At 51.8% G+C, this 18,690-nt stretch overlaps 1 protein-coding gene, 1 long non-coding RNA gene and 1 pseudogene across 12 annotated transcripts; 2 read left to right on the top strand and 1 right to left on the bottom strand.

Annotated features, from left to right (window-relative positions):
* Positions 1-604: 604 nt before the first annotated feature.
* LOC144309057 (dnaJ homolog subfamily C member 7-like) lies at positions 605-7,062 on the top strand (annotated as a pseudogene). The gene is made up of 2 exons (XR_013375192.1): positions 605-1,788; positions 6,860-7,062. The product of XR_013375192.1 is annotated as a dnaJ homolog subfamily C member 7-like (transcript).
* Positions 7,063-7,131: 69 nt separating this feature from the next.
* IL34 (interleukin 34) lies at positions 7,132-18,432 on the top strand. Of its 10 annotated transcripts, none has more exons than XM_077890202.1 (6): positions 7,132-7,274; positions 13,462-13,595; positions 14,546-14,623; positions 14,908-15,066; positions 17,434-17,569; positions 17,805-18,432. In XM_077890202.1, exons 1-6 carry the CDS (start codon positions 7,247-7,249, stop codon positions 17,975-17,977), a joined length of 708 nt encoding a protein of 235 aa, XP_077746328.1. In that variant the 5' UTR covers positions 7,132-7,246; the 3' UTR covers positions 17,978-18,432. The 10 variants fall into 10 exon arrangements, with proteins under 10 accessions (XP_077746328.1, XP_077746324.1, XP_077746318.1 ...); XM_077890198.1 differs by having other exon boundaries at positions 14,905-15,066; XM_077890192.1 differs by having other exon boundaries at positions 14,905-15,087.
* LOC144309107 (uncharacterized) lies at positions 11,413-13,780 on the bottom strand. Its single transcript, XR_013375223.1, has 2 exons — positions 12,703-13,780; positions 11,413-12,049 (listed from the first exon to the last, which is right to left on the bottom strand). It is a non-coding gene; the product is annotated as an uncharacterized LOC144309107 (long non-coding RNA).
* Positions 18,433-18,690: the final 258 nt, after the last annotated feature.

The following is an 18,690-nucleotide window of genomic DNA, read 5'->3' as shown; positions in this document are numbered from 1 at the left end:
GCACATGAAAAGATGCTCAACATCTTTAGTCATAAAGAAAATGCAAGTAGAAACCGCATAAGATATCATTTCACACTGACTGACGGGTATAATAATAATAATAATAATAAAAAGATAATAACAAATGTTGACAAGAATGTGGAGAAATCAGAACCCCCATTCTCTGCTGATGGGATATATGAATATAAAATGGTGTAGCTGCTTTTGTTTTTTTTTTTTTTAAGATTTTAATTTATTTATTCATGAGAAACAGAGAGAGAGAGAGAGAGAGAGGCAAAGACACAGGCAGAGGAAGAAGCAGACTCCATGCAGGGAGCCTGACGTGGGACTCAATCCCGGGACCCCAGGATCACGCCCTGGGCTGAAGGTGGCACTAAACCACTGAGCCACCCGGGCTGCCCGGTGTAGCTGCTTTTGGAAAACAACTGGCACTTCCTCAGAAAGTTGAACATAGAGTAACCAATATGACCCGGCAACTCTATTCCTGGGAATATACCCAAGAGAAGACATATATCCACACAACAACTTGTACATGGGTATTCATAGCAATATTATTCATTCAATATTATTCATTGTTATTCAGCCTCCCAGTGAAAACAACCCAGATGTCCATCACCTGATGAATAGAGAAAATGTGGTATATCCATACAATGGAATATTATTTGAGAATAAAAAATGAAGTGGTAGTCTCAGTGGTCAGATGGTGGTTGCTGCAGAGCACCATGTGGTAATGATGGCAACAGAGCCAGAGCTGCTCCAAGATGAAGTGAAGAGGGAAGCAAAGTCTATCAAGGAAAAATGCAAACTATGCCAAGAAAGATTACAATGAAGCTTATAACTATTATACAAAAGACATAGATATGTGTCTTAAAATTGTTAGCTAAAGTGAGACTCGAGTAGATGCTCGAGCAGACTTGATGATGCTCAGAAGTTTCCAGGAAGCTCTGGGAGATGCATTGGCAGTGAGGCTGAATGACAGTTTTGTCTGGTGACATCTATGGAAAGGCAAATGCCCCCATCTTAGGGAATGCCATGACAGCATGTCATAATTTCTAGAGTGCCCTAGAACTGGATCACAGAAATGTTCAGGCACAACAGAATATATATGAACATGAGAAAAGACAGAAACAGATTTTGAGAAGCAGGATTTTTGGAAAATGGTTTTCTGCATAGACTATGCCCTAGAATTTGCCCTGCCTGCCATTGCTTCAAAATCACCAAAGCAGAATATTTAGCAATGCTGGATCAGTATCCAGGAGCGGTCTGCAGCCAGTGACATTCCACCAAATCCACGTTCTGTATGTACAAGGCCTCTGCCTTTGTTAAGAAGACCGTATGGAAAAGGCAGTTCAGTTTTTTGCACAGGCTCTCAGGATGGCTCCTGACCACAAAAATGCCTGCCTTGCTTGCAGAAATGCCGAAGCACTTAAAGCAGAGAAAGAAGATGGGAATAAAGCATTTAAAGAAGGAAATTCGAAGCTGGCCTATGAACTACACACAGAAGCCCTGGGGACAGACCCCAATAATATAAAAACAAGTGCCGAAGTCTACTGTAATTGGGGGATAGATCATTCCAAGCTTAGGAGACTAGTGGTGCAATAGAAGATTGCACAAATGCAGTGAGGCTTGATGCCACTTAATTAAAAGGCTCCTTGAGAAGAGGTCAGTGTTACATGGACACAGAACAATTTGAAGCAGCAGCACAGGACTGTGGAAAAGCATATCAGGTGGAGAAAACAGAACATACACAGCATCTAAAAAAAAATTCACAGCTGGAGCTGAAGAAAGGTAAGTAAAGAGGAGTGCGAGATTCTGGGAGTGTACATGGATGCCTCTGAGGACGAGGTCGAGAAAACTTAGCAGAAGTGAGCCTTGAGGGACGCCTGGGTGGCTCAGCGGCTGAGCGCTGGCCTTCGGCCCAGGGCGTGATCCTGGGGTCCCGGGATCGAGTCCCGCGTGGGGCTCCCTGCATGGAGCCTGCTTCTCCCTCTGCCTGTGTCTCGGCCTCTCTCTCTCTCTGTGTCGCTCATGAATAAATAAAATCTTAAAAAAAAAATGAGCCTTGAAGCTCCATGGAGACAGGCACAGGGGAGCCGATGCTGACCTCTAGGAGGAGGAGAAACGGTCCCCGGAGGTCAGAGGAGTGGCTCCTCTCCTCACTGAGCCGGGAGGACTCGGCGGAGCAGGCCCGGGAGCAGGGCGCGGGTGGGCTGACTCGGACCCAAACCGCGTTTCCTGGCATTCCTTGGCGGCGCGGGGCTTCAGCTTTGAAGCGGCTCGTCGGGGGGACTTTCCTTTTTCCGTTTGGGTAAAGAGAGAAAACCATCCGGCACCAGGCGGTGTGGCCTGGCTCAGCGTGACCTGGAAGGTGGACGCCGCTCCCCTCCTCTCTTCTCGCACCTTCGCGTTCTTGGGGCAGTTTCGCTCCCTCAGTTGGAAACCCTGGGCCGTGTGAGCGCCTGAAGGAAAGGGGCCTGGCTGCAAGGGAAGGGCTTTGTGCATTTTTGCTTTACTGTTTTATTTTACTTAAAAAGGCTGGAAAAGGGGTGGGACACCTGGCTGGCTCTTGACCTCAGATCTTAAGTTCAAGCCCCACGGTGGTTGCGGAGCCTACTTAAAATAATAAATCCTCTTTTTTCTTTTAAAGATAGATAGATAGATAGATAGATAGATAGATAGATAGATAGATTTATTTATTTATTTATTTATTTATTTATTTATTTATTTATTTATGAGAGCAGAGAGGGGGGAGGAGCAGAGAGAGAGGGACAAGTAGACTCTGAACTGACTCTACTGTGCTGTGCTCAGTGTGGAGCCCACTTCTGGGCTTGATCTCACTGCTCTGAGATCATGACCTGAGCTGAAATTAAGAGTGAAATGCTTAACCAGCTGAGCCACCCAAGCACCCCAATAAAATCCTCTTATTTTATCCTCTCTTATTTTTTAATCTATTTTTGTTTTTTTGAAGATTTTATTTATTCATGAGACACACACACACACACACACACACACACACACACAGGCAGAGGGAAAAGCAGGCTCCATGCAGAAAGCCCAATGTGGGACTCGATCCCAGGTCTCCAGGATCACACCCTGGGCGGAAGGCAAGCGCTCAACCGCCGAGCCACCAGGGTGTCCCTAAAATCCTCTTTTAAAAAGACAAAAAAAAAAATTGAAAATAAAATGTTCAACCCTTAAAAAAATAAAAGAGAGGGGCGCCTGCCCAGTTCAGTTGGAGGAATATGTGACTTCTGATTTCAGGGTTGTGAGTTTAAGCCCCACATTGGGTATGGAGATTATTTAAAAATCAAATCTTTTAAAAAAATTAAAAACAATTTTAAAAGGGAATGAAGGTTTTTTTTTTTTTTTTTAAGATTTTATTTATTCATGAGAGACACACAGAGAGATGCAGAGACATAGGCAGAGGGAGAAGCAGGCTCCATGCAGGGAGCCCGATCAGGGACTGGATCCCGGGGCCCCAGGATCATGCCCTGAGCCAAAGGCCACCCAGGCATCCCAGGAATTAAGTATTGATAGATGCCCTGTCTTAGCCTGTTTGGGCTGCCATAATAAAATGCCGTAGATTGGGTAGCTTAAAGAACAGAAATTTACTTGCTCACAGTTCTGGAGGCTGGAAGTCTGAGATCAGGGTGCCAGCATGGTTGGTTTCTGGTGTGGACTGTCCCCCTGGGTTGCAGATGGTTGCCTTCTCGTGTGCTCACACAACCTCTTCTCTGTGGGAGCATGCAGAGAGAGCGAGCAAGCTCTCTGGTGGCTCCTTAGAAAGGCACAAATCCCATCATGGGAGCTCCACCCTTGTGACCTCAACTACCTCCAAAATACCATCACATTAGGGGCTAGGGCTTCAGTATATGATTTTAGGGGGGCACATGGTAGGAGATGAATGAACATTGAAAGCATTCTGCTAAGTGAACAGACCATATGCCATATTACTCCATTGATAAGAGATGTCCAGAAAAAGCAAATCCATAGAGATAGAAAGCAAATTAGTAGTTACTTGACAGGGGCTGAGTAGGGGGAGGAAATAAACAGAGACTGCAAATGAATACAGTTTATTTTGGGGATGATGAAAATGTTGTGGAGTTAGATTGTGGGTTATTGTTGCACAACTTTGTGAATCTACTAAAAAAAGAATCCCACTGAGTTATACACTATAAAATGGCAAATTTTATGACGTGAATTACATCTTAATATTTTTTTAAAAAGAAAGGAAAAAACCACAGAGACACATCAATGGGCCTTGTTAGGCTCTAAATTCAAGCAAAGCAATTTAAAGACATTTTAAAAACAACCAGGGAAAATTGAACATGGGTTCTCTATTAGATGATATAAGGAATGATTAATTTGGGAATGTGCAATAATAGTAATGTGATTGTATTTTTTAAAATGCAGTCCTCACAACTGAACTGTGCAGAATATTCCAGCATCTACTTTCTTGCACACCCGTTCCTGTGTGAGCTTCCTAATGCCTGCTGTAAGCCATGGGGTAGACTGGGGTGGTGTGGGAGAGGCACATTCTCAAACTCATCACCTTCCCCCATGAAAGGAGGAAAGGGGGAGAGAGAGAGAGAGAGAGAGAGAGAGAGAGAAGGGTGCCTTGGGCTGTCGCAGGTGTGGGGAAGGCCACTGTCTCAGGCAGACTGCTCTCAGGCCACTGGTCTGGCCTCATTGGCTGGGGAGAGGCCCTGATTCTGGGGCCCTGTGAGCAGCTGGGTTGTGCTACCCCAAAGGCTCTAGTTCCTGTGTCATCAGGTGACTCCCACTGGTGACCTCCTTAGCTTTCACACATTTCCTCCCCTTTGGAGGAGTTCAAGGGCTAGAACCACAAAAGAAACCCAGGTTCAGGGGATCCCTGGGTGGCGCAGCGGTTTGGCGCCTGCCTTTGGCCCAGGGCGCGATCCTGGAGACCCGGGATCGAATCCCACGTTGGGCTCCCGGTGCATGGAGCCTGCTTCTCCCTCTGCCTGTGTCTCTGCCTCTCTCTCTCTCTCTCACTGTGTGCCTATCATAAATAAAAAATAAAAAAAAAATTTAAAAAAAAAATTAAAAAAAAAAAAAAAGAAACCCAGGTTCAGGACTGTGTGGTATGTGGAAAGGTGACTGTGACCGGTGTCTTACTTTCGTGGCTTCTCCATGGGGGTCTAGGGGGTCCAGGATGTGTGGTGGAGTTCGGTACTGAAGGCCCTTCTGGGAGATTTCTGAGTGAGGAGGCTGCCCAGAGACATTAGGGGGGCACAGGTGGGGGGCAGAACCTGATTCTGCCCTGCGAATGGGAGCCGGAGTTCTCGGTGGAGGTGAGCCCCAGGGGCGGGAGCAGGCCAGCAGCAGAAGCCCTCTGGGCAGCAAAATGCCTGCGGGCTGGCCCAGGAGATGGAAGCTTCTGTCCACATCAAAACCGGGATGCAGAAGCCAGTAGTGATTATTTTTAATCATCAAAAACTGGAAACAACTCAGATACCCCTCAGCTGGTGGCTGTAGGATGGAACAGTACTCGGGAAGCGAAGTGAGCGACCCACTACCACAACTGCCTCGCTGAATCCCAGATGCAGTTTGTCAAGTGAAAGGGGCCCGCACACAAGGGCATTCACGTTGTGTCTGTCTGGCTTTCTGGAAAAGGCAAAATGGTGGGACAGGACACAGATGAGTTATTGCATGGGGGTGGGGGTAGGAGGAGGGGCCGACCACAAAGTGGGGGAGAGAATGTTGCACACGGATGGAAATGTTTTATATCTTGATTATCGTAACAGTTATACAACTCTTGAGTTTTTCAAAAGTCCTAAAATTGTACACTAAAAAAGTGAATTTTACTGTATGTAAATTATACTTCAATAAGCCTTTATTTTTTTTTTAAAAGATTGTATTTATTAATGAGAGACACAGAGACACAGGCAGAGGGAGATGCAGGCTCCATGCAGGGAGCCTGATGATGTAGGACTTGATCCCAGGACTCCAGGATCATGACCCGAGCTGAAGGCAGATGCTCAACCATTGAGCCACTCAGTGTCCCGAAAAAATGAGATTTTTATGGCCCAGCAAGATTCAATGGTGAGGATTCAATGAATATGAAGGCCTGAGCCCTGGGCCTCACCCATAGTGAGTACTCAGGAAAGGCAATCTCATTATTATCATAGGCTTGCTAAATTTAGCAAATAAAAATACAGGACTTCTGCTTAATTTAGAATTAAATAATTATTTAAATAACATGGAATCATTAAATCACAATTTTTTTCGTGTAAGTATGTCCCGTGCAATATTTGGAATATACTTATACTAAAAAGTACTATACACAATTATTGACATAATTATACAAAAAAATATGTATTGTTGGTCTGAAGTTCAAATTTAACTGGGTACCTGGTGTTTCGTCTGTCCCCCTGTTAAGAGGGACAGGGATTTGGGGAATAGGAGATTGGGACTAAGCCCGAAGGTGAGTAGAGAGATGAATGCTGCGCTGTTTTAACCTCCTGGCAGCCTGAGCCATGTAGGTACTTGACCTGCATGCAACCTCACCTCCTTCAGGAAGCGTCCTTGATTTAACCCGTTCAGCCATTCATTCCTTAGTCCTGCTTTTTGTTCAGACCCACGGCTGCCAACTGGTGTCATCGTAACTCACGCCTGGGCCAGTACTGCCCTTGGGATGTTCTGAAGTCATTTCTTGTGTACAGGCCTGTTTCCCCCAGTAGCCAGCCTCCGGGGCAGGGCTGCGCGCCTCCGGCCTTCCCGGGGGTCCCTGGCAGCAGTGGGCGCAGCGCACACAGACTCCCGGTGCCTGCGGCTGATGGCTGAGTGGCAGCACGGCTCTTACATAACCAGTTTCTCTCCTCCTTTCTCTTTCCAGAGCCAGATTTCACATTGAGCAGCTGCAGACGGAGAAATCAGAGAAAGCACAACCCAGCCCCAGATTCCGAGGGGACTGCTGGGGACTCTCTCCTCTTGCTCAAGAGGGAAGATCCCGAGGCCAGAGTCTCAGGCCAGGTCCTGGCTGCCATGGGACTCGCAGCTGCTGCCCCCCTGCTGCCCTCCACACTGCCAGGCAGATAAGGGCGGGCACTGCCCCAGGAGCACCTGCTGCCCCCTGCCGGGCTGCTCTTCTGTAGCCAGCCTTTCCCCAGCTTTGGGCCACCTTTGCTGACCTGAGGCCATGTAGGCCCTGCCTGGGTCTTTGTGGATAGACACACACGGCTGGGGACACTGCCTCTGCTCTCTGGGGACACAGCGCACCACCATGCCCCGGGGAATCGCCTGGCTGCACTGTGAGTACTGGGGGTGTCTGTGGAGACGGCCAGGGGGAGGCCTTGGCCCAGAGCTGGGCTCTGCCGTAACCATGGCAACCAGGCCATTCCTGCTGGTGACAAGTTGAGATGCTTCCCAGCCTAATAGCCTGGGGACTCCCATGGCCGCCCTCTGCCCTGCCTCTGGGCGACCCCAGCTCAGACCGGCGTGCTGGATACGAGGTCTAGGCTGGGTGGGCATGGTCATGGGAGGTCAGGGGGATGGGGCAGGCACTGGGGGCAAGTGGTAGCACCACCCTCTCAGACCCCTTGCTGCTGGGGTGTACTGGGTGGGGGGCGGAGGTGCAGAGAGGATTTCTGGCCTCCCTGGGTGTGGTCAGCTGGGGGCGGGAGCTTGTGAAAGTGGGCCTCGTGACACGTGGGGCAAGTGCCGCCAGGTGCTGGAGAAGGCAGCCTGTTCCCGCTGCCCCTCCCTCCATAATAGAACAAAATTAAAAGAAAGAGAACAGTGTTGTTGGTAAAAAGAAAAATAAGTTGAAATGAGGACAGAAAGCATCTAGAAGCCTCTCAAGCCTGCTGGTGGGAGGCCAGACCAAGATCCCTTCAGACTCCAAGATTCAATTGAATTGACTCAAATTCAACACATTTTTCTGGTGCCTCCCACATGCCCACTGGAGAGTTACTGCCATGGCAACAAGGACCTGGGCTAGCTCACGCCCCTCTCTGTGATGCCTGGCACGGAGTTAGGCGCTAGGACCTGTGTGCCTAATGGACAAGGTCCGCGGTTGGATCCTGCAAGGGATCCAGCCTGGCCCTTGAAGAGGGATACTGCAAAGGGTCAGGGCATTCAGAACACACAGAAGGACCAAGACCCAGTGTTCTGGAAGCTTCCAGTCACCAGAAGCCAGAGGAGCAGCATGGATGAGGTGCCACTTGAAATAGTTTCAGAGGTGGGCAGTGTTCACACAGGTAGATGTGGGAAGGTGAGGATGTGTCCCAGGTAGAGGGAACAGCATGAGCAAAGGTTCAGCAGTGAGACCGTGAGAGGCCACACTATAGCCGGTTTGGGCTCCGATGGTGGAGGCCTTGAATGTCAGTTCATGAGACAGCAGGGAGCCCTGGAAGGTTCAAGATCCGGGGATGGGCTTTTGCCTGGGAGTTACTCTGCTTTAGGAAATCAGTCCGTGGTATTTGCTGGCCCTGCTGTCGCAACCTTCTGGGCAGGAAGAGATGAAGGTCTGTTCCGGAGATGGACGTGGGAATGGAAGGCATGGTGGAGGCTGATTGCAGGCCTTGGCAAGGATCGGCTGTGGGGTGGGAGGCAGGGAGGGGTGTAGATGAGGGGCGTGTGGATGGGCTGGGTGCGGAAAGGGATGGGCTGCCGTAACAACTTGCCACAGCTCGGTTACTTAAAACAGTGGCAATTTATTCTGTCCCAGGTCTGGAGGCCAGAGGTCTAAAACTAAGGTGTGGGCAGGGCCAGTCTCCTCTGAAGCTCTAGGGGAGGCTCCTTTCTGCCTCTTTCTGCTTCTGGTGGCACCTGGCATTCCATGGTTTGTGGTGGCGTCACTCCAGTCTGTGTCCATCTCCTCCTGGCCCTTCCCTCTCTGTGTCCTCCCCTCTTCTTATGAGGACACTGGTCACTGGATTCAGAGTGGGCCTTAATTTTACCTGCAAAGACCCCATTTCTAAATAAGGTCACATCTGGAGATCTGGGTGAGCAAGGAGTTCTGGGGGGTGGGGAGATGCTGTTCAACCCTCTCCTCAGGTTCAGATTTTGTCGCTGCAGGTGGGGTTGGTAGACAAGTCCCATTTGTCCCTGCACAAGGGGCTGTCCCTCGGGAGAGCACAGCCCCTCCCCTTCCAGCCAGAGACTCCGGAAGGGATCTCCTTTCTCACTTGCTCTTTCTTCAGCCTCCTCTTCTGTCTTGGGGGTGTCTTCCTTCTGGAGGACGAGGGGGCAAGACTGGCCCCCTTCCAGAGTTGGGGGTTGCACTGGCTATGGGACCCTCTGGGGTGCAGAGCACTGTGAGGCTATGGCCATGCTGGCCCTGGGTAGTTACCGGTTTGCTGACCTGTTTCTCGGGGTGGAGGCAGCAGAAGAGGGGCTTAAATTTGGAGATGGTGGTCATTCTGCAGATCTAAAGGAAGTCTGGGTCTGGGGGAAGGCAAAGCGTCCACGGACAAAGTTTCTGGCACAGCCCATGCATGCCAGGCTGGCACGTGGTGGCTTTCTATGACTTGTTCCCTGCTAGGGGCCCACAGTTGTTGGGCCCCAAAGACCCAGACCAGGATCTGGGTAATGGCAGTGAGGGTTAGATTTCAGGGGTTGACTAGGCAGCCATGGTGACTGCCCCATAGGAAGGAGGGCCAAGTGCAGACAGAGATACTGATTTTTATTTTTTATTTTATTTAGTTTTTACAAAAGATTTTATTTATTCATGAGAGACACAGAGAGAGGCAGAGACATAGGCAGAGGGAGAAGCAGGCTCCCTGTGGGGAGCCTGATATGCAACTTGATCCCAGGACCCTGGGACCACACCCTGAGCTGAAGGCAGACGCTTAAACACTGAGTCACCCAGGCATCCCAGAGTTACTGATTTTTAAAGACAAGATGCAAAGCTAGATTTTTATGTGAAATCTCTGAACCAGCTGTGGCCCACAGTTTGCAACTGTCTCTGGAGATCAAGGGCTCTGTGAGTATCAAAGGAAGGTCTCCAGACAGGCGGCAGCAGCACCTGGGAACTTGGTAAAAATACAAATTCTCTGGGCCCACCCCAGACTTATTGAATCAGTCTGGGCCTTAACCAGCTTTCCAGAAGATTCAGATGCATGTTTCTGATTCCTTGTTCAAGATGAACCCCCAAAGTGCTCAGTACACAAGACCATGTTGTGGTTAACTGCATTACGGATTCACGTAACAGGGGCCAAGTTGTCTGGTCAAGGAGCAAGTTGAACAGATGGTGCTAGAGACAGAGATTGTGGGGGCTGGTTCAGGCAGGGGAGCGCCTGCTGGGGGGTGGTAAGGAGTCTTGGTGAGACCTTGAAAGAGGTCTGCCATTTGAGAGGAAACCCGGGGAGGGGGGCAAAATGTGAGCAAAAACCTCGAACGGGGAGTGATCTTGACCTGCAGGGGTGCCAAGCTGAGGGCCTCAGTGATTTACAGACAAGATAGAAAGCCGGCAGAAAACACTGGGACGGTTTGTGTTTATCTGTTCTTTTGTCCAAATACCAGGACAAGCACTTGGGAGGAGACAGAGGAAGCGCAAGATGAGTTGCAAATTTGCAACCTTGAAAATATATGGCTGGCGGACTTCTGTGAGAAGGGCTGGTAGGCTGCAGCCGTCTTGGGCACAGGGCTTGTGTCCACCTAGGGAGCTCCTGGTGAGGACCCAGCCAGAGCACAGGCCTGGCAGCAGGGCTGCAGGTGGAGAGGCGGCAAGGAGCAGGCCTGGCGCAGTGAGGGATTAAGAACAAAAGTCTCCCTAAATTCCAGGGAGGTAAATGGAGAAAGTACAGTCATTCCTACTCATGACCAGGTAGGGGACAAGGATGACAGCTTGCCTGGCTATTTCGGGGAGGAAAGAAAAGGAAAAAAGAAAAGAAAACAAATGATTGCTTTTGACTATAGCAATAATATAGATATTGATTATATTGATTGTAGAATATAAAGTATGTCCTAAAGGGGCACCTGGGTGGCTCAGTGGGTTGGGCGTCTGCCTTCAACTCAGGTCATGATCCTGAGGTCCTCGGATGGAGCCCCATGCCAGGCTCCCTGCTCGGTGGGGAGCAGGTTCCTCTCTCTGCCCCTCCCCTCACTCGTGCTCTCTCTCTCAAATAAAATCTTAAAAAAAAAAGTCCTACAAAATATAAAGAATATAAATGTCTCCCATAGAGATTTGGTACATTTCCCTCTAGCACACTTGCACTGCATTTCTCACGCACACACAGATGTACGTAATCCACGTCGTGCTGTACACCCAGAGGAGGGATGTTGAGTCATGCTTTTTTAAAAAAAAAAATTATTTATTTATTCATTCAGAGACACAGAGGCAGAGACACAGGCAGAGGGAGAAGCAGGCTCCATGTAGGGAACCCGATGTGGGACTCGATCCCTGGTCTCCAGGATCACACCCTGGGCTGCAGGTGGCGCTAAACCGCTGTGCCACCGGGGCCACCCAAGTCATGCTTTTTAAGACTTTACTAGGCATGGGCAGGCCGGGTGGCTCAGCGGTTTAGGGATCGAGTCCCACATCGGGCTCCCTGCATGGAGCCTGCTTCTCCCTCTGCTTGTGTCTCTGCCTCCCTCTCTGTGTGTCTCTCATGAATAAATAAGTAAAATCTTAAAAAAAAAAAAAGACTTTACTAGGCATGTCGTGAGTACTTTTCCTGTCACATAATCATATCATAAACATTCTTTGACAATGTGGTTTGTATTGGCTTCAGTCATCAATGAACATCGGGGCCATTTACAGATTCTCACTATTATTAAAGAGAATAATACTGCCACGGCACTCTTTGTCCACACAAATCTTTTGGTGATGACTCTCTTGTTTTCCTTCAGGTTTGCCCTTGAAATGAATTTAATGGGTCAAAAGATGCGAAGAAGTTTTTTAATTTTTTAAAAAAAGTCTGAGGGATCCCTGGGTGGCGCAGCGGTTTGGCGCCTGCCTTTGGCCCAGGGCGCGATCCTGGAGACCCGGGATCGAATCCCACGTCAGGCTCCCGGTGCATGGAGCCTGCTTCTCCCTCTGCCTGTGTCTCTGCCTCTCTCTCTCTCTCTCTCTGTGACTATCCTAAATAAATAAATAAAATATTAAAAAAAAAAAAAAAGTCTGAGAGAGGGATCCCTGGGTGGCGCAGCGGTTTGGTGCCTGCCTTTGGCCCAGGTCGCGATCCTGGAGACCTGGGATCGAATCCCACGTCGGGCTCCCAGTGCATGGAGCCTGCTTCTCCCTCTGCCTGTGTCTCTACCTCTCTCTCTCTCTCTCTCTCTCTCTCTCTGTGACTATCAAAAAAAAAAAAAAAAAAGTCTGAGAGAGTGAGGCAGAGAGGGACAGAGGGAAAGTCCCAACCAGACTCCCTGATGAGAATGGAGCCCAATGCTGGGCTCACTCTCCCAACCCTGAGGTCAGGAACTGAACTGAAGCCAAGAGTCAGATGCTTAACCCCCTGCACTAACCAGATGGGTCAAAGGATGAGAATTTTTAAGGCTTAATGGGTCAAAAGGTTTGGACATTAAGTTCACTAATAATAAAAATTTCCAGATTGCTTTCCAGGATAAGAGCACCTGCCTCACTCCTTTGCCAGAACCAAGTGTTAGGAAAAAGAAAAAGAACCCCCTCCCCCCAACAACTTTCCATTTTGATACGTGAAACATGGCATCTGATTGTTTTATTTATTTATGTTTAATTTTTTTTATCTGATTGTTTTAATATTATTTCTTTACCTCTATTGGTGAGTTTGATTTTTTGGATACGTTTCCTGCCCATCTATGTTTTCTTTCTGCTCCGATCAGTTGGACCGTTGTTCAGAATTTTTCTAAGTGTGTTGGGTTCTGGGCAATCACAAAAGCTGTTTTTAAAGCCCCGGTGCCCCCCAGCGGTGAAGGCTGGTAATGCCTGGGAGGCGGAGCCCGTTGGCAGGCAGGCAGGCAGGGCCCGGATCCCCAGGATGAGGATGAGCACTTCGTCAGGGCTGTGGTGATTTGTGCGTCTGAGAGGGATGCCAAGATCCGTTACAGCAGGGAGGATAATGGTTCCCAACAGTCACCTGTAGAGCTGGAACGAGCATCCCTATCTTCTGAACCCCCAGATGAAAACGCAGAGCCAGGCTTTGAGGACGCTCCCGCCCCAGATGCGGTGGGGGCTGAGGCTGCCCCGGGCAGGGGGCTGTGCCTCCCCCTCGGGTGCGAGTGTGGGGAGGGGGAGACGGGACGCTAACCTCGGGGTGGGACTGCTGGGGTGCTGGGCCGGCTGGGGCCAGGGGCGGGCAGGACGGCTCCTGCTCACCTGGCCTTGCAGGCTCTGAGCCTGGAGCCAGGGCAAGCACCGGTGGTGGCCGGAGGGTGGCGCGAAGGCCTCCGCGGGGCTCTGCGCCTCGGCCTCCCATGGGGCGCGGGAAAGGGAGCGCACACGCACAGCTTTGCACACGCGGGGCGCGTGAAGTGGCGGGGTGCTCATGTGCTCCTCTTGCACACGGTCCGCAGATCTCGGGCTCCTCCTTGGCATGGCCTTGGGGAACCAGGGTTTGGAGATGTGGCCCTTGACCCAGAACGAGGAGTGTGCCGTCACCGGCTTCCTGCGCGACAAGCTGCAGTACAGGAACCGCCTTCAGTACATGGTAACGGTGCAGGCGGCGCCCTGTTCCCCTTCCCGGGCCCTGGGCTCTCAGGGCGCAGGCCTTGGGCGCCCCTCCTCCGTCGCCTCGGCCCTGAGCCCCCTGGCCCCTTTCTCCTCCTTTCCCACCGTACAGGCCCCTGTACCTGGCCCCCAACACACTGTCCCCTCCCCTGCCAGCCAACCCGGAGGCCTCCACCCCTGCTGCTTGGTCTGACCTTTGACCCTACCTCCACAGGGCACTCACCCCACATTGCATGAATGGGTTCCGGGAAGCCTTGGGGGAACTCCAGGAGCTTATTAGCAGAGCAGATAAGGACCTAGAAATTGGAACGCGCACCTCTGTGCAGGGTAGAGGAGCCCGGGGCCCTGAGGCTCTGGCAGCCTGCCTGTCTTCTTTTTTCTTTTCTTTTCTTTTCTTTTCTTTCTTTTTCTTTCCTTTCTTTTCTTTTCTTTCTTCTTTCTTTCTTTTTCCTTTCCTTTCCCTTCCTTCCTTCCTTCCTCTTTCCTTCCTTCTTCTCAGCTTTACTGAGATGTAATTCATATACCATACTATTCACCTGTTTATGTGTATAGCTCAGTGGTTTTTAGTATATTGGCAGATCTCTGCAACCAGCACCGTAATAAGTTCAGAGTAATCTTACTTAAAATAGTCTTCCTCACCTCCAACGAATATACTTCTTTTAGGGTAGTAGGTCCCTCAAATACTTCTTGGCCTGAAGTTTCCGCCATCATAGGAACTCCATGTTTGGCCTCAGCCTGGGTCCCAGGGGAAAGAGAGTTGTCATTGTCCTGGCAGGGAGCCGAGTGCATATTCTCTATGGAAGGCTACCTCTACCATCAAAGGGCTGGTCCTTGGTCTTCTCCTCCTACATCAAGTTGTCTGGGAGTTGGGGGGACCTGTCTGAGCCATTGCTGACTCTGACCTCATGGTTTGTTCTTGTACTTCCCCAGAAACACTACTTCCCCATCAACTACAGAGTCAGCGTGCCTTATGAGGGGGTGCTCAGAATGGCCAACATCACCAGGCTGGTGAGAATCCTGTCCTGGGCTAGGGACCTCTGCCTCCTGGGACACCCCACGGACCCAGCCCAAGGCACACTGGCCTCGCCAGTCCTGTTGCCAGGGGCCTTTCCCAGCTCTGCAAGCAAGCCTGCCCTTGGTGTCGGCCCAGGGGTGCTCCATGCCCACAGTGGATGCCTGTGGTCTGCTCTTGTTGTGGGGACAAGTTGGGTGGGGGTGGTCAGGGTGGTGGCAGGAAGGGCCCAGAGCCCCGTGTCTGTGGGCTTTAATGATTTCTCCTGTCCCCACAGCAGAGGGCCCGAGTCAGCCAGCAGGAGCTGCGCTATCTGTGGGTCTGGGTGAGCCTCAGTGCTACTGAGTCGGTGCAGGAAGTACTGCTTGAGGGCCACCCATCCTGGAAGTACCTGGAGGACGTACATACGCTGCTGCTGGATGTGCAGCAGAGCCTCACGGTGAGCTGTGCAGAGGTGCAGGTGGGCAGGTTGTGTTTGCGTGTTTGTGTGGTGGCTGAGGATTGTTGAGGGAAGAGGAAAACACATAGAAAGTTTCAGCATGTCCCGAAGGGAGAGAGAAATGAGAGGAAGAGATGGCCAGTGCCCAGTGGGCGGCCTGGGCTGGAGGACTCCTGCCCTTCAGGAGCCTCAGGATGTTCCAGGCTCTGTCTCTTGCTCTGTGATCCTGGGCAAGTCACTGAAGCCAGCCAAAGGAACTCTAAAAGTTCCTTTCGGGGGAGAGGGGAGGAGGCAGGAATAGGTGGAGTGATGAAAACAGGAGGTTTTTAGGGTAATGAAGCATTTCTGTAGACACCGTAAATGGAGGATACATGACATCATGCCTTGTCGAAGTCCATAGCACGTACACCACCAAGAGTGAGCCCTAATGTAAACTATGGACTTCAAATAATAACAATAATGATAATAAGGTTCCTGAAGTTTGCCTGCCCAGCAGGGTTGATCTGAGGCCTCAGGGATGTGTCCTCTGAAAGGCCTGCAGAGTCAGGTCACAAGATCAGTGTGAGCCCGTGCAGGCCACGTGCATTCTGCAGGACACCCCCCCCCCACCCCGGTTTTGCCCTACTCCCCGATGCTAGCCATCCTCAGGAGCCTGCCCCGGGGAGCTGTGAGCTGTGGAGGGGACCAGGGTTTAGGAGCTCACCGCTGCTGGGAGTTCTGGGGACGCTTTGGTTTGGGCAGAGGCTTAGAGGCCCACTGGTCTCCTTCATGGCTCTTGTGCCCGTGGGCCATGTGAGCTGGATCTGACCTCGACAGACAGGTTTGTATCCTTGGTTTTCCTCGAGAGAGCCTGACCCTGAGTTCTTTGAGAGCTGTCCACGAGGTTGTGAGTGGGCTGAGGCCTACCCCCCACCATGCCCCCCCAGACTGTTCAGATTTAACCAGCGTTAAGTCTGTCTTCTTTCTCATGGAGTTAATGGCCTGTGACTCGCTCCAAATACGCCCAGTGTCTGGTGGGGAGTGGGCCATGGGGACAGACCCCTCCTTCCTCCCACCACACTCGCTTCTCTTTCCAAGCCTTTGTAGACTGGCTTTTCAGGATTGCTGTGACAAATTGCCAGTAACTGGTGGCATGAAACAATTGAAATTCTTCTGCCCCAGGCCTGGAGGACAGACACCCGCACTCAGGATATCAGCAAGGCCATGCTCTCTTGGAAGGCTCTAGGGAGGAAAGGCCCATCCTGCCTCTTCCAGCTTCTGTTGGCTCTACTGTTGTTGGCTTGTGGCCACGTCACTCCAGCCTCTGCTTCCACCCTCACACGGCCTTTCCCTCTTGTGTCGTCTTACAAGGACACCAGTCATTGGAGTAGGGCCCAACCCTAAATTCAAATTGATCTCATCTGGAGATGCGTAAGGACATCTGCAAATATGTTTCCTAATGGGGTCCTATTCACAGGTACTAGGGTTGGACACAGCTTTTTTGAAGGGGGATCAGGGTCACACAATTCAACCCAGTACATTACCTTAGGGAAGGTCTTGCCCTGGCTCAGGCCCCACATTTCCTTCCTATGCCATATCTCTTGCAACAGCTCTGGCCCCCTGCTCGGTCCCCCACTGTGCCTGCCTGCTCCCCTGTGGTGCTCCCTGTAAGTACCACGGAGAGACGCACCTTGAGCTTGGCGCCTGAGACTGGCCCGGCCTGTGTGCCTTGCACCTACGTGTCCTCACGATACGACCCTCAGGAGGGTCCTTGGATCTTGCTCCTTGCAGGCAGTGGAGACCTTTGAATCCTGAAGGACAGTCTCCCCGGGCCAGGACTCCCTGTGTGGTGCTGGTGGCAGGGCCTGGGCTAGAACAGCAAAGATGCCCCCTACTTCCCTATGTCCTCGCCTGCTCCCTGCAATCATTTTTCCTAAGATGGAAATAGAGGAGCCTCTGTGTTGGGCTTGGGTGAGGGGCATCAAGGGGGGACCCTCTGGGAACCATGTGTGGCGCAGTGGTTTAGCACCTGCCTTTGGCCCAGGGCGCGATCCTGGAGACCCGGGATCGAGTCCCACGTTGGGCTCCCGGTGAATGGAGCCTGCTTCTCCCTCTGCCTATGTCTCTGCCTCTCTGTGTGACTATCATAAATAAATAAAAATTAAAAAAAAAAAAAGGTGGGGGAAACCCTCTCAGGAAGGTTGGCGCCTGCAGGCAGGAGACAAATTACCCTCCTGGTCACAGGAAGTCCCCTTCCTCCCTGGTTTGTGCAGCTCCAAGCAGGGCAGCCTCCAGGGTTCTCCTGGGATGTGGCCCTGTCTCTTCACTGGTGTTGAGGGGCGGGGGTGCTGGTGATGCCCCAGGTCCTGATGGTCTCCTCCCTTCCAGGATGTGGAGGTCGGCCCCAAGGTGGAAGCGGTAGTGTCACTCCTGAGTGCCCCGAGGCTGAGCCTGAAGCTGGTGCGACCCAAAGCCCTCCTGGACAACTGCTTCCGGGTCATGGAACTGCTGTACTGTTCTTGCTGTAAGGAGCGAGCGGATGGGGCTGGGGCAGGACACCGGCCTTCTGAGCCTGGATCACTGAGCAGAGCCAGGACCCTCCTGGGCACGCAGCTCCCCAGGGCTCTAGGGCATTTCTGAAAGCCAAGATGGGCCCTGGGTATAGGAGCACGAACAACGTGGCTTGGTCTGGGGACGAGGGGGGCTGCTGACCACTCCTGCAGCCTTTTTTTTTTTTTTTTCTCTCCTGTCCCCTGCAGGTAAACAGAGTTCTGTCCTAAACTGGCAGGACTGTGAGGTGCCGAGCCCTCAGCACCACAGCCCAGAGCCCTCATCGCAGTGCGTGGCTGCTCAGCTGTACCCCCTGTCCCAGTCGCCGCCTATCTCCCTGCCCCGCTCCCCACGGTCCAAGCCTGGAGCCCCAGCTCCGTGAAGGTGCTGAGGGTGCAGGCAGAGGCCTGTTGCCCCTGGTGGCCAGTGGGGCGATCTGTGTGGGGCAGCTCGAGGTGCTCCCGCGGTTCAGTTGAGCCAGAGACTTGTCTGGGCGGTGGTGGGGAGCCCTCTCTTGGGGGAAGAACCCTCAGGAGAGTGTTTTTCCTTTGAGGGGGGTTCGGTGCCTAAGAAGGGCCCAGTCTCCCATTCGGTAGCTCACGTGGTCTCACCTGGAGCGGCAGGGGTCTGGGGGCACCTGAAGGTGCGCAGAGCTCTCTACGCCTTCCTGCGCCGCCCGGAGGTGGTGCTGAGCTGCGTGTCTCGGGTGGCCGCAGAGGCAAGACTGTGCCGGGTGGGCGGGGGGCGAGACGGGAGAGGGCAGCGCCACACACCACATCTTGCCACAGTGGATGCTCTTCCAGTTTCTATTTTCTATTAAACACTTGCTTGGTTTGGTTTGGTTTGGTTTGCATCCGCGAAGGTGAACCGCAGCGGGCTGAGAGCCCAGTCAGCTCCAGCTGGCCCAATGGTAGGACCCAGGAGACCTGGGGCCCGGGTCTGAAGAGTTGGATTTGGAATGGGTGAAGCCTTAGCCTGGGGGCCTAGAAATGGCGTTTGAGGGACTTGCTCCCAGACCTGCCCTCCTCAGTGCCTCCTGGGCAGGGACAGAGGAATTCAAAGGCATAGGTCCCGGCGCAAGACCTGGCCGCCCCT

The sequence above is a fragment of the Canis aureus genome, chromosome 3 (assembly GCF_053574225.1).
Source record: "Canis aureus isolate CA01 chromosome 3, VMU_Caureus_v.1.0, whole genome shotgun sequence".
Lineage (NCBI taxonomy): Eukaryota > Metazoa > Chordata > Mammalia > Carnivora > Canidae > Canis > Canis aureus.
This window is presented reverse-complemented; position numbering and strand designations above follow the sequence as displayed.

Coding starts and splice junctions, on each gene's coding strand:
- IL34 (XM_077890158.1), top strand. CDS start 13,068: ATGAAAACGCAGAGCCAGGCTTTGAGGACGCTCCCGCCCCAGATGCGG. Junction 13,596..14,545: donor GGAACCGCCTTCAGTACATG/GTAACGGTGCAG, acceptor GTACTTCCCCAG/AAACACTACTTCCCCATCAA. Junction 17,570..17,804: donor ACTGCTGTACTGTTCTTGCT/GTAAGGAGCGAG, acceptor TGTCCCCTGCAG/GTAAACAGAGTTCTGTCCTA.